This window comes from Enhydra lutris, unplaced genomic scaffold (assembly GCF_002288905.1).
Source record: "Enhydra lutris kenyoni isolate GAN:26980312 unplaced genomic scaffold, ASM228890v2 scaffoldscaffold24, whole genome shotgun sequence".
Lineage (NCBI taxonomy): Eukaryota > Metazoa > Chordata > Mammalia > Carnivora > Mustelidae > Enhydra > Enhydra lutris.
The window spans coordinates 26,943,732-26,957,881 of NW_019154108.1; the positions used below are offsets into that span (position 1 = coordinate 26,943,732).

At 47.2% G+C, this 14,150-nt stretch overlaps 1 protein-coding gene across 1 annotated transcript in view; it reads left to right on the top strand.

Moving 5' to 3' along the window:
* The window catches only part of LOC111150683 (tenascin R), a 200,689-nt gene that overhangs the window by 115,809 nt on the left and 70,730 nt on the right, over nucleotides 1–14,150 (top strand). The window contains exons 4-5 of the mRNA XM_022508231.1: nucleotides 4,654–5,215; nucleotides 7,576–8,052. Of these exons, the coding sequence (XP_022363939.1) occupies nucleotides 4,717–5,215; nucleotides 7,576–8,052 (976 nt within the window). The 5' untranslated portion in view covers nucleotides 4,654–4,716. The remainder of the gene's footprint in view (nucleotides 1–4,653; nucleotides 5,216–7,575; nucleotides 8,053–14,150) is intronic.

Consider the following 14,150-nt stretch of genomic DNA (forward strand, 5'->3'; position numbering starts at 1 on the left):
GAAGGCACCAGCCTGGAAAGGACACACATCACTTCCTCAGAACTGATCAGCCAGTCCCAGTGGCATGGCCGCACAGAACCAAAAGGAGGCCAGAAAACATAATCCTACCATGTGTCTAGAAAGCCAGGCCAGAAGTACGTGGCGAAGGGCACCGACAATTATGCTATCCCATCAGTGTAGCTGTCCCTGAGTCGTATTACCTGCAGCCCTCTCTGGGCATTCTGGGCATGTGTTGGTCATCGTAATGATCACATCGCATTGTTATTCTATTTATTGTGTCTTCATCGTCTCCACAAAACTGAGAGTTTCTCAAGAACAGGGACTGGGTGGGGGAGGGAGGGCACCTGGGTGGCTCAATCGGTTAAGCATCTGTTTTTGACTCAGGTCATGATCCCAGGGTCCTGGGATGGAGTCCTGCATCAGGCTCCTTCCTCAGCTGGGAGTCTGCTTCTCTCTCTGCCTCTGCCCCTCCCCTCTGCTCATGCTCTATCTCTCTCAAATAAATAAATAAAATCTTAAAAAAGAATAGGGACTAGGTCATAGGAAGTGTTTGGTCAGGGATGCATTTTAGAAGAGTGACCATATAGCTAGAGTAAAAGGCAGAGTCCTTATAGTGGTTTATAAGGCTGTATCCGAACTGGCCCTCTCTACCTCTCTTACATCTCCCCACATCTGCTCCTTAATTCGCTTGGCCACAGTCTCACTGTCCCTCAAACTCACTAGTCCGGATCCTGCCTCTGAGCCCTCACACTTGCTTTTCCCTATGTCTGAAATGCTGTTCCACGGCCATCTGCTTGGCTCACCACTCCACTTCTTTGAGGTGTCTGCTAGGCTGTCACCTTATCAGAGAAGCCTTCCCTGACCATGCCTTGTAATATTAGCATGACTTTTCCTGCCCTGTTAGTGTCCCGGCCCCTCATCGTTTAGTCTTCTCCACTTACATGTGCTGATACAAACACACACAAATGAATGTTGTATCATCATACACTGAATACCATATGCTATGCCTTATAGGATACATTATACATGGTACACAGGTTTCTCTGCTATCTGAAAGTAGAGTTTCCTATGAAAGCTTTCATAAGTTGAAATGGCATAAAGAGAAGAAACACGTACCATTAATTCATATGGAATAGTTTTTGAGCCTTGCCAAACCCAAAAAATTACCTCTCTTGGGCTTTTCTAACACCTTAGATCACATTTTGCTAATGGACACACAAAATAAATTGAGATAAAGTACAGATGCTCACAGACACAGTTCAAAGCTCCTGTGGCTCAAAGCTGAGATGCGGAGTGTCGTCCCTAGGGGAAGTGGGACAGCATCCATCCCTCTCACTGCTTGGGGTACGCACTGCTTCTACCACGGTGCACAGCAGAATCAATGCTGAATGCTATTTTTGCTTTTCTCCTAATTTCCTAAATGTAAAAACCCTTTTCAGAACTAATATAGGTCTCTCCCAAGTGAAGGTGGCATAATGCCAACTCTCAAAGAGCAAGAGATACTTGCACATGATTATTTTTACTATTTATTGTTTGCCCTCCGACACACACATACACACCCATGCACACACACATGTGCAAACACACCTGAAAGCGACTTCTATGAATGAAGGAACCCGCGTATAGTAGGTACTCAATAAATATCTGTCAAATGAATGAAAAAGGAACCAACGTACCTCGTGAGTCTTCACTTCTCTGGTCCAATGCCAAATTCCTCCCTCTCATAGGACAAAACTGAGTCTCTTCAACAACCTGGTCCCCCAGAAGTGGTCAATGATTCGTGCGGTACAGAGCGAAACAGCCCCTTCCTTCTCCTTTGTTCTGTGTTTTAATTCATAAAGCCTAAACTTAAATAAGATTTTGGAAGTTACAATATCACGCTGTTGACGGACTCATAGTTAAGTTTGTAATTGACCAGGATCATAAGTGCTGTTCACACATAAAGCTAAAACTTCCTCTCCATAGATACTTCTGTAGTTGTCGCTTTGGATTTAAGTGTAGGACCTGACATTCTCCCTCTTAATTTGCCTGTCACTTGTCTTCCTTTCCAGTTATAACATCATTTATTCTTTCACTTATTTATTGTCAACTATGTGCAAACAAATCTGCATTACATGCTATGGGTTTTATGGGATAATTTTACAGTTCCTGGGTTAAAAAAAAAAAAGCACTATTCAGCAATAGCAACATGGATCAGACAAACCAATGTTAGTTTAGTAAAAGAAATAGCTAAGGCTCCTTGGCCTTCGGTGTGAGAGCGAGTGTCAGTGACTGATAGCAGAGCCATTCTGGGGAGCTTCAGTGATAGAAGGGGCAGAAGCAACCCTCCAAGGAGGCAATGGCTGGGGACCCGGAAACAGAAAGCCAACAGCACCCTAGATTGAGGGCCTTGGAAAGAGTTGACAGCCATGAGGGTAATTTGGTTCAGTCACATCACTCTATCTATCCCCGAGGTTGATTTACCTTATCTTGATGTGGCCAGTGGATCACCTCGTCCCAGATTAGCTCCAAGAACCTCTCCCTTGTTCAAACATGGGTATGCTAAGTTTGCGCTTTCTTGGTGTCCACTGATGGATGAGACTTCCCGTGTGTTCCAGCAATTTCAGGGCAGTCCTTGGATAGGGGAAGAAGCAGAACAATTATTCTACATATCTGTAAACAATATTTATTTATTTTAATTAATGCCAGGTACTAGGTAAGTACTGTACAGATAATAAACATCCCTACAATTCTGGAAGGTAGGTACCGTTATAATCCCCATTGTGTAGATGGAGAAATGGAGGCCTACAGCTAGAAAAGTGAAGGAGCTGGGTCTGAACCCAGACAGTCTGGCTCCAGTGTCCATGATCTTAACAGCTCTGCTCTGTTTCCTCTTCATACTGGAAACAGGGACAGACTATGGTTCAATATACAACATAAAGGCTGAGTAATGAGATGTGGTTTTTATACTAGTCACTAATGCAGATCATTTTTACCAAAACCAACCCTCAGACACTGTCCGGTTGAACTGAAAGGGACAAGAATGATGAATAACTTGAGGATAATGGAAGGAGAGCAAATAAGTTGGAGAATGATTCAGTCCTTTGCTCACTGGGCAGTCACTCGTTAATTTATCTGTTTGTTCGTCCTTCCAGACGCCCACTCATTCATCCAACAGCTACGCACTGAGCACTTTAGCTGCCCTAGGCACACATCGAATGCTGCAGATAAGACGTGGTCTGACCAGAATCGATTTTGCAGTCCAGGTGGGGAGAACCAGGCAAAGGAGACGCAGGTCTAGCGTGAGACATGCTGTCAGAGGGGCTTAACTTCGCCTCACTGGGGAGAGCAGATGAAGGGACAGGAGGGAAAGGGTGAAAGGAGGAGGCTTCACGGAGGAAGGAACATTGGATCTGACCCTAGCAAAAGTTTCTAACCTCAATATTCCCAGGAAGATCCTAGAATTACACAACTGCCATCAGAGACAACAGAAAATTGAACATGCTTTCAAGGAATGAGCTAGAGCACAGCAGTTAGGAAGACAGGCTTTCGGTCTGTGAAAGTCCATCAGGCCGGCATTCAAATCTTAACCTCTCCAGGCAGAATTGCCTCGATCATGATGGGGATATCTTCCATCATGAGATGGGGATATCAGCCCCCCTAGGGCTATCCCCAGGGCCAGGCAGGTCACGTGCAAGGTACACAGCCCAGTCTGGCCGCCAAGCCCCATCACTAGGCATCAGGCATCATGTGTGTCTTCTCTCAGTCCCAGCTAGCCTTACCCCATCCCTCCGCCTTTAATCTTCTTAGAAGCTCTAACACTACCTTTAGAACCAAAATTTGTAAGCCTCTTTCCTCTTTTACATAGGAGATAAAAAAGAAATATAATTTCTGCAAAACTGTTTTGCATTACAGTAAATTTCTCTTCCTCTGTGGGTTTTGGTGACTAGGTAATCAGCAGAGGAGCTAATTCATTATTTTAGCAATTTAAACAGGACCTCAGAAGAAAGGCACCCCGTGGTCACAAAGCACCGGGACTAAACTAATGAGAAGATTAAAAGAAAGTTAAGGCTCACACAGTCTCCGATAATCACAAACGTACCCAAGGATTATTAACAACCGCAATTACCTGGAACTACATTATCTGCCTGGTTGGTTATTCCAAAGTCAACTCGTATTGAATACACGGGCTTAGAGGAGTTCATAAGTTATTTTGAAGTGGCTGGCAGGGCCCCTCGCTAACAAATATGTGGGAAAATATGAGGGTATGACTGAGGCTCCGTGGTACCCTTCATCGTACTTCTCACCCAGACGTGAAAGTAAGCTCTGAGCTCTCCTTGGAGGAATCGCTTAACCACCAACCCCCAGGTGTCAGTCCTCACGGGTCCTCTGGGCTGGGCCTTACTTGCCCACCATGGGGCTCAGATGCGAGCATTCTAGATAAGACTTTTGGGAAATCAAAATGTCCTTCTGCAGAAGCAGTGTCCATTTTCAGGAATCCATCCCTCTCGGGGACAAAGCTCTGGGCTTCTGTGACCCTGATAGCTACTGTCCCTTCCCAACCTACCCGTGGAAAATCTTAAGTACCTGCTCTACAGCTTTGTAGGATTTCGCCCAGCCCTGGTGCTCGGCACAGGTCTCAGGGGTCATCTCGTTCCTCGGTCTCTCTTGCAGATTCCCACAACTCCGGGCTGTGCGCTGCAGGCTGGTCTTGAACCCGGAGCTCTGGCTGAGAGAATGGGGGTGGACGGGGAAACGGTGGTCCTGAAGAACATGCTCCTTGGCGTCAACCTGATCCTCCTGGGCTCCCTGCTCAAGCCCTCCGAATGTCAGCTGGAGGTCACCACGGAAGGGGTCCAGAGACAGGCGGCGGAGGAGGACGGAGGTGTGGCCAACTACAGCGCTTCTGGCAAAGAGCAGCCAATGGTCTTCAACCACGTGTACAACATTAACGTGCCCCTGGACAGCCTCTGCTCCTCCGGGCTGGAGGCCTCGGCGGAGCAGGAGGTGAGTGCCGAAGACGAGGCGCTGGCGGAGTACACGGGTCAGACCTCGGACCACGAGAGCCAGGTCACCTTCACCCACAGGATCAACCTCCCCAAAAAGGCCTGCCCCTGCGCCGGCTCGGCCCGGGTCCTACAAGAGCTGCTGAGCCGCATCGAGATGCTGGAGAGGGAGGTGTCGCTGCTCCGGGACCAGTGCACCAGCAACTGCTGCCCAGAAAGCGCGGCCACAGGTAGGGACTGGGGGCGCACGGGTCCCCGCAAGGGCAGCCAAGGCGCGGGGGAGGGGGGGACAGTGCGCCCGCGGGGCAGCCTCTCCCACGAAATCAGCACCTCTGGGCACGCACACACGGAGGGAACAGTGCGCGGCTCTGCTCGCGTCTGCAGCTCTCTGCCACTGCGTCTCACATCTACTTGCGGTCGATTCCCCGGGGGAATCGGGGTGGCATTCTCTATGCTGCTCAGTCAGTCTGAAATACATTAACCTGATTTGGGGGGGATGAGTCAGGTAATGGTACACCGGTTCAGCGCAGCAACTTCTGTGGCGAGCAGGGAATTTGGTGTCTGTCTTCATTCATCTTTGGTTTTCACAGGCTGTTGAATTGATATCTCTCCATGTTAACCTCGGGGACTAGAGAACGCGGGTGCTCTGCTCGCTCAGCCACAGCCTCTCTCCCATCTGAGTAAATGATAGTCATTAAGGTCTCTGAGGACCTGGCCTCATCTCCCGCAGGATGCAGGCTTCAGCTCCCTCCGCAGATGCGCACGTGGGTGCGCGTGCACACACATGCACCTGCTCGCACGCGCACGGACTCACGCGCACTCGAAGAGCTGATTCCACGCCCCCAAAGGCTGAGGGTCTAGATTTACCTCTCACCTCACCCACCCCCTGACTAGGAACACTTAGAAATTACTATCTTGACCTCTCTGGGAGGGGTCATTACACTTTCAGAGCCAGACTCCCTGAGTTCAAATCCTGGCTCTGCTACTTACCAGCCGGTATTTAAGCAGGTTACATAACCCGTGCCTTCTTTCCCCACCTACAAATGCTGATAAACGACAATGACAGGGATTACTACATACAGAATTAGGGCTATACAGATGAAAGGCTGGCTTCTGGTAAGCCCCATGGCAGCAACAGTGATCAGCTGATCCTTAACAAATAAAGATTGTGTTAGTCCCCTTTTACGTCCAGTCCTCTTACCCACAAGGCACCTTAGAGCCATGCCATTCATTCTTTAATGAGAAAGGGATTCATCTAATTATCCTGGGTTCCGGTTTTCAGCTCTGTAGGTTCTGGTATCTGGAGGCTTTCCAGAGAAGAAGGAGGTGGCAGGGATGACACGGAACAAGGCCAGGATAACACACCAAAATTTGGGGCAGTTTCTGTGTGGTGAAATATTTCCCAAGTTTTCTCACCTCTTTCTCGGCCTCATAACCAAAACTATAAATAAACAACGTGAAGAAGACAAAGTCGTCATTCAGTCTCCCGTTCTTCCCGTTCTTTGGTGAGAACTTTCAGGCCATTTTGCCTTTTCCGTGGAGTTGAGGAATACAGGGAAGTCATAGGTGTCCGTGGACATGAACTCTTCAGTGCCCAGCTGGGCAGCCTCTGAGTGGGTTTTCTCCCAGCTTCCTACTGGGCTCCGTGGCAGATGTGGAAAAATCCACAAGGAAGAACTATGTTAAAGCAATGTCTGCGGCATCCTTTCAGACCACGGGGCTAGGTAAAGTGGCAGAATTTAAAAAGGCTGTAGAGCCAAGCGCAGAGAAGGATGCCAAGCAGGTACTGGGCTCGTGTTTGCTTAATTAGTTTATTTGACTCATGCTAGACAGATAAATTAACCCCTGTAGTTATGGTGGGGAAAGGGCCGGGACAGAGATATGCACAGAATCCAAAAAGATCAAACAGTAACAAAATGAGACTGAAGTTATGGGAAGCCTTAGAAGTGACCCTGGTGCTGAGTTGTGATAAATGAGCCAAGTTAGTTAGATGGCAGGAAGGAGAGGGAGCAAGATGTGTCTGCAGCACAAATGACCTTGCCCTACACAGCAGCCTCAGTGCTCAGCCTACCTCCCCTTGGGTCGCCGTCAGTCCCCACAGCCCGCTCCTGGGTGTCTTTGTCAGGGACCTGCACTGTGGCCAGAGCATCCCGCAGGATTAAACCCGGGTTATCCTCTCTGGGACTCTGCCTGTTAACGCACCCCGGCTTAAGCTCCTCCCTCCCCTATCTCTCCCTCTCCCTGATCAGTTTCTCCTGGGAGCACTTCCTACTAAGTCCCTTGACCTGAGCCCTCATCCAAGGTCCACTTCCAGGGGACCCAAGCTAAGATACACTGAAGGTTAACTCCTGGAGGACAAGTCACCAGATCTCATTTATCCTTGCCCCTAGCACCAAGCTAGGCACAGGCAACCCAGATTTGGTGAGAATTGTTTATGAAATTGGGTATGTACCAAACTAGGTTAAGCTTAACTGTCAGCAGCCCAAATCTAAGCAGAGAGTGAGGAAAGAGGTGTGTGCCCACCCCTCCCCCTGCGCCACTTACAGGAGGAGCCACTGCTTCCCTTTGACCTCCTCCTTGACCCTTCCAGGACAACTGGACTACACCCCTCACTGCAGCGGCCACGGCAACTTTAGCCTCCAGTCCTGCGGCTGCATCTGCAATGAAGGCTGGTTCGGCAAGAACTGCTCCGAGCCCTACTGCCCGCTGGGCTGCTCCAGCCGGGGTGTGTGTGTGGATGGCCAGTGCGTCTGTGACAGCGAGTACAGCGGGGGCGACTGCTCCGAGCTCCGGTGCCCGACAGACTGCAGCTCCCGGGGGCTCTGCGTGGATGGAGAGTGTGTCTGTGAAGAGCCCTACACAGGCGAGGACTGTAGCGAGCTGAGATGCCCCGGGGACTGTTCGGGGAAGGGGAGATGTGCCAATGGCACCTGCTTCTGCCAGGAGGGCTACGTGGGGGACGACTGCAGTCAGCAGCGGTGTCTGAACGCCTGCAGTGGGCGAGGACACTGCCAGGAGGGGCTCTGCTTCTGCGAAGATGGCTACCAGGGCCCTGACTGCTCGGCAGGTAGGATGGGAGGTAGGAAGGGGGCCTGCAGAGGGCGTTGGGCAAACGAACCGGGGGTGGAAAGAGAGATGGGAGGGAAGGTGTATTTCGTGCAAAGGAATTCCCAATTGGGTTGTGCTCCTTTGCCTTCCAAGAGAGCCGGTTTCTTGCATCGGTCACAATGGATGAGATGGAAAGGCAGACACCAGAAATGGTCACATTCAGGCTGAAAGTTCTGACCGAGACTAGAGCAAAAGCAATGCTACCAACGGTGACAGCATTCCGCTCTCCTCGCAGTGGAGGAAAACAGAGAGTCACGCCACGGGATCCCCTTAGGCAAGGCCACTCTATAGCTCAAGGGGCTGCTGAGAGCTCCACCTGCCCCCAGGGGTCTGCCTTGCCGCTTGCCATATTCCAGGGACATGTCCTTTTCCACGCTACTGCACAAAAGGGCGGTTAGTCCTCAACAAACAAGACTAGCCAGGCACACTGGTTATTTCATAACTTACATATTGCCAGAGCTTCCTAATTGATGAGATGATCTAGTGTCCACACAGAAAAAAAGTATTTATAGGCAAGGAATTAAATGTAAACAGGAATAAAGTCCTAAAGGCATCAAACAACAACTCACATTCTAACAATTAGTACAGAATATCAAAAGGCAATAAAAAAATAAAAATTTTTTTAATTTTAAAATTTTTTTAAAAATTAAAAAAAAAAAAAAGAATATCAAAAGGCTGTGACTCACTTTGTTCCAGAGGACACTGAGCAAATTCGAACCAACCCCACACGTAGTCTAATGCTGTGGAAGCTGATACAAAGGTGATATCCTGAAATGAAGATCTAAATCCAGCAGAGGGGAAAATATTCATATCTCACTGGAGATTTTTTTTATCTAAAATTAGATGATTTTCATCATTTCACTGTTATTGCTCATCCTTTTCTGATTGAATCAATGGCTCTTGCTGATACATTTTGTTTGTGTATCAGGTTACGTGATTGACCTTGATCCTTTCCATTTATGAGTGAATCTGTAACAGTGGGTTCAGAGGGCCCACTGGGAGGATTTAAAATAAAAAATAACAGCAATCAGGGACGCCTGGGTGGCTCAGTGGGTTAAGCCGCTGCCTTCAGCTCAGGTCATGATCCCAGGTCCTGGGTTCAAGCCCCACATCGGGCTTTCTGCTCAGTAGGGAGCCTGCTTCCTCCTCTCTCTCTGCCTGCCTCTCTGCCTACTTGTGATTTCTCTCTGTCAAATAAATAAATAAAGTCTTTAAAAAAAAATAACAGCAATCAAATATCTTTAAACCTTCTGATGGGTTGTCTGCTGGGAGTTCAGCTTCATTGATTTTCTGGTCTTCAGCATCACCAGTAGTTCCCCACCTGGTTAAGGGGACCAGTCCGACAAGGTCCCTGCACCTGCGACTTCAACTTAATTTCTTTCACAAGATCTATGGCAATAATGGAAAAACAAAACAGTAATGCACTCTTAGGGAAAAAAATCTTTTTATGTTCCTTCATTTTTTTCCACATTTTTATTTCATTTAGCCTCCCCATTTTGTTACTGAACTGAAATGTCTTTCTAAAAACACATGTAGTTGTTATAGCAATTGTTCCAAAGGAAAATTCAAGCAGAAGTTAAGCCTCGTCGCTACGTGAAGCCTTGTTTGAATCCAAAGTCACGAGGGAGCTGCTGGCAAGGGGAGGCTGAGGGATGGCCCTAGGTTCCAGCCACAGGACGAGGCTCCAGGAGGCCCCCGCAGAGGATGCTAAGGGTCAGCCTGAGCCATTGCTCTGGATGGCTATTCTGTAACCCACCTGCTTCTTAACAGAATAGATCTTTGTTGGGCTGTACAACCCTGCCATTTCCTGCCATATTCCTAACCCTGCTTTTCTACAAGAGTGGGTCCATTTGCAGACAAAATCTTAACCCAATCCTGGATCCAGATGGAAGTGGAGATAAACCCACCTTGTCACTCAGGGAAGACCCAGCAGCTGGATGGAGTCCAAACCATGAACCCGTGTTACCTCCGACACTTTACCTCTGTGCTGTTTGAAGAAGACTTTGGGAGCCCCAGATGAATGACTTTACAGGTTCTAGAAGCATGTGAGGAAGGACAGGTGCATCACCTCTACCTGTTTCTATAGCAACCCCACAGCCACCGCTCATTGCAGGAGGTGCTGCTCTCAGCACCTGCCTTTTAAACTGAGCACCACAGGTCTCTTCCAGAGAAGTATCCGGGTCATTATCTAAAGTGCTACTTTGCTTGCTCTTTGAGAGAAGGCTGTGGGAGAAGGGACTATTTACCCACTGTTTGACATTTCTGGCCAGATGCGCACACCACGGCGTCACTGCTTCCCTTGCCAGCAGGAGTGAGGACAGGAGAGAGAAGAAGAAGGAAGTTGAAATCATGGAGATCCATAGATATATCTCTGCACGGGTCCTTCTTTTCTCTTTGGCAAGGCCACGGCACAAAGCTCCCCATCGTGTGGGCTTCCTTCTGAGCCCCCTAGACCACCAGAACTTGGATACAACTGTCTAGCCTTGACGAGGCCACTAAATTTGACTCCAAGCCTTGATCTTTGCCCATAGCCTGCCCCAGGACAAAATCTCAGCCTTCCTGCCTCTGTTCTCTGGCCATGTAAAGATAATAGAATGAAAAAGTCATGAATATGAACGCTCAAAACAGGCCATAGAAAGAAGTTACACTGGGCTTCTCATTTTACAAATTCAAAAAGCAGCAGTCCAGAGAGACAGAAAGATTTTCCCGAGCCAGACCGCTAATTAATGGCGGAGCAAGAATGAGAACCTTGGTCTCCTACCAACTTCTAGCACTCTTTAATCCTCTCTGGGATGCTAAGTAGAGCAGAATTGAAAAACGAAAATTATAAAAGCCACATACACAAAGAAATGGTCTTTTGATAGGAAAGCTGTACCCTATCAAATGATTTTTTTTTAAGGCATTGGAGGTGGTGGAGAGAAGCACGTTAAACTGTTTGTCCACATCTGTCCCCAGTGAAGGAGGTTAGCACAGCATCTGTCCGGTGAACTGGCCGAAACTCCCCATGAGTCAGCAGGAGGAAAGAACCACCAGAGCAGGACTTGAAACGATCCAGATTACTGTTCCCTGGACTTCAGTCAGACCTGCGGAGATCCATCAACATCAGCCTTTGTCTCTGCCCACACTGCAGCCAGCCCGACCTCTGGCACCTGAAATTACTTGCTCCTTGGAGCAAGACGCTTTACGCAGTTGGTTCCAACTGCTCTCAGCTCCTGCGTGCACAACTGAGGCAGGATCTAGAAAGTAAACTGCGTGGAATCTTTGCAGATAAAGCAACTCCAATTCTTCAAGCCACCGTTTATTCCTTTTTAACTGCCTGCTCTTCCCCAAAGTTCAAAGTTGGAACCCCAAAGAAAGACTATGAGTACTTCGCTTCCATCCTCAATTCATTGAATCAAGGCATAGGGCTCTTCTACAGATTCTTTTAATAGTTCAGTATCACTTCATCTGATGTGATGGTCCTCGATGTACACAGCTGCTGCTAAGTTAAAGGGCGAGTGCCAGTGGACGTGGCCTCTTCCACTGAGCCCATGGCCCCCAAGAGTACTCCCACCACAAAGAACGCCATTGCTGCTCTATCATCGAAAGTGAAGGCTGTGGGGATGCCTGGGTGGCTCAGTGGGTTAAGCCACTGCCTTTGGCTCAGGTCATGATCCTGGGGTCCTGGGATCAAGTCCCGCATCGGGCTCCTTGCTCGGCAGGGAGCCTCCTTCCTCCTCTCTCTCTGCCTGCCTCTCTGCCTGCTTGTGTGTACTCTCTCTCTCTGACAAATAAATAAAATCTTTAAAAAAAAAAAAAAAAAGTGAAGGCTGTGTTAACCACTGGGCTCAGGTCTCAAGATAAAAAATTTGCCAAGTTAAGCTGTCAAGATAAAAAAATCCTTCTACACTCCCTTCTTCTTTTAAAATCCCAAAGTTCTCCACTTGGATCATTATTAACTTTATTTTCTGGAAGAAGGAACCAAAAAGAAATATGCCGACTTGTCCCAAGTGCCCTAAGAGTTGTTTTCGACTTGAAATTTGGAATGGCCATTTCTGTGACTATGACAGGAGAAGTCCCACTTAGGAAACTTGGAATCGGTTGTGTTGAATCACAAAAGGCAGGCAGTAGAGAATCCTTTTTAAAACAAGTTTCTTACCTCTAGGCTAAGCCCCAGTCTGGAATTCGTATCTTAAAGAACAGTCTGAACTCTCCTTCGCTGTAGTTACATTAGGTGGCTATGTATAAATGAAAAATAGCATCGGGCTCAATCCATAACCCATCCTACAAATTGTAGGGGAAAGAACACTAGGTGTAGAAGATCTGGTTTTGGGAGCAGATTGTCCCCCAACTCCCCGACTTTTAGCAAGTCCCTTAACCTGATCTCAGTGTCTCCATAAATAAAATTGGGATAATTTTATCTACCCAGCCTACCTCATAGGGCTGCCATGAAAGGACTTCTTCACATTTCATTTATATGGTGTGTGTGAACATGATTTATAGGTTGTGAAATGCCGAGCAAATATAAAGTGGTATTGTTTACTGGCTAAAAGGTTCTAGAGCCATTCTGCCTGGTTGAAATCTTTGCTTCTGTGTTTGCTGACGGTGGTAGCCAGTTTCCTCATCTGTAAAACAGGCGTAATAATAATACCTATCTCACGGTGTTGGTGAGAGGACAAAACGAGATAGTCCACACAAGAGTACTCAGCATTGTGCCGGGTGTACAATAAATGCTCAATAGAATCGTGCAAAGTACTAACAGATTCTATATATAAACTTATCCCCCCTTGGTCCAGGGGCCAGGCTATCCCAAAGATCTTAGTGCAGTTCAGAGCATTAATAATGTCAGAATTAGAAAGGATATAAGCTTATAAATGATCATTTGAGGTTCAATTATTTAAATCTCATTTACATACATTTAGTTTCATAAATGAAAAAAAAATTTTAAATGAATGTTTAATTTTTTGTTTCAGTCAGCATTTGCCGTCTCTAATCACAGGGAGTTCTGCTTTCTAGACTGTTTTGTACAATGAATGTTTTGGGGCAATGGCAGTCAAAGCAAATGCCCAGCACTGCAAATATACGGTCCTAATTTCCATCCCATGAGTCTGAGTTAGAGGGCTTGTCATTTCTGCCTCTGCTGAGGATCTGAGGGCACAAGTGTGAGCAGAACAGAGGGGACAGGCGCTCTCCACTCACACAGTCTTTGAACAGCAGCTGACTCAGTCCTGTGCTCTTGTGAAGGTGGAAGAGTGAGGACATTCAGAAGAGACATTCAAAGCCAGTGATGGCTCTTAAATTAACATCTTCACCACACGTAAATTTATAAGTTATACAATTATTTCAATATTGTCCCAATTTTTTATTTAATCTCTAGGCAGTTGCAATGACAAGCACCCTGGACTGAGTCTCCTAGTGGGTCTTAAAGGTTCAGTTATTTAATACTCACACTCCTGGTGAATCGTCACTTCCTAAGGAAACCATACATGAAAGCCTCTTTGAGTGAGACTTATTCTTGGGTGATACTTGGGGTGACATTGGAGATGTGAAACAAGAGGGAAAAGTAAGCCCTCAAGAATACTTCTTTATCATCATCCCCAAGATCAAGGCTAAGAAGAACTAGTCTAACAGAAGTCACATTTCTTTCAAAACCTAAACGGTCTCTTTTTAAAAGGGAGAATAATACAATAAAGGGTTACTGAGTGTCTTCATTGGGCCATGACATCCAGAGCTTACTGTTTTGGCTTCTTATATTTTGCAAGATAACCAAGAATAAGCCTTTATTCCCACTTACCAAGTCAAATATGGGTCCCTAAGGTAATCTGATGACATTTCACTTATTTAACTACTAAAAATGTTGGCCAGTGGTGTGCTATTAAATATGTAACAACTAGCCCTCCGAGCAAAAAAATTAAAAACCCTGCCTTATAGCATTTGCCAGTTTCCATGGTGGAAACACTCCTTCCATGGCCAACTTCAGACTACCAACACGCCATATGGCACTCAACACAGGGTTGGGAACAACTGTGCGGTAGAATCCAGTTCGACAGTATTTCAACCAGAGAGATACGACCCACG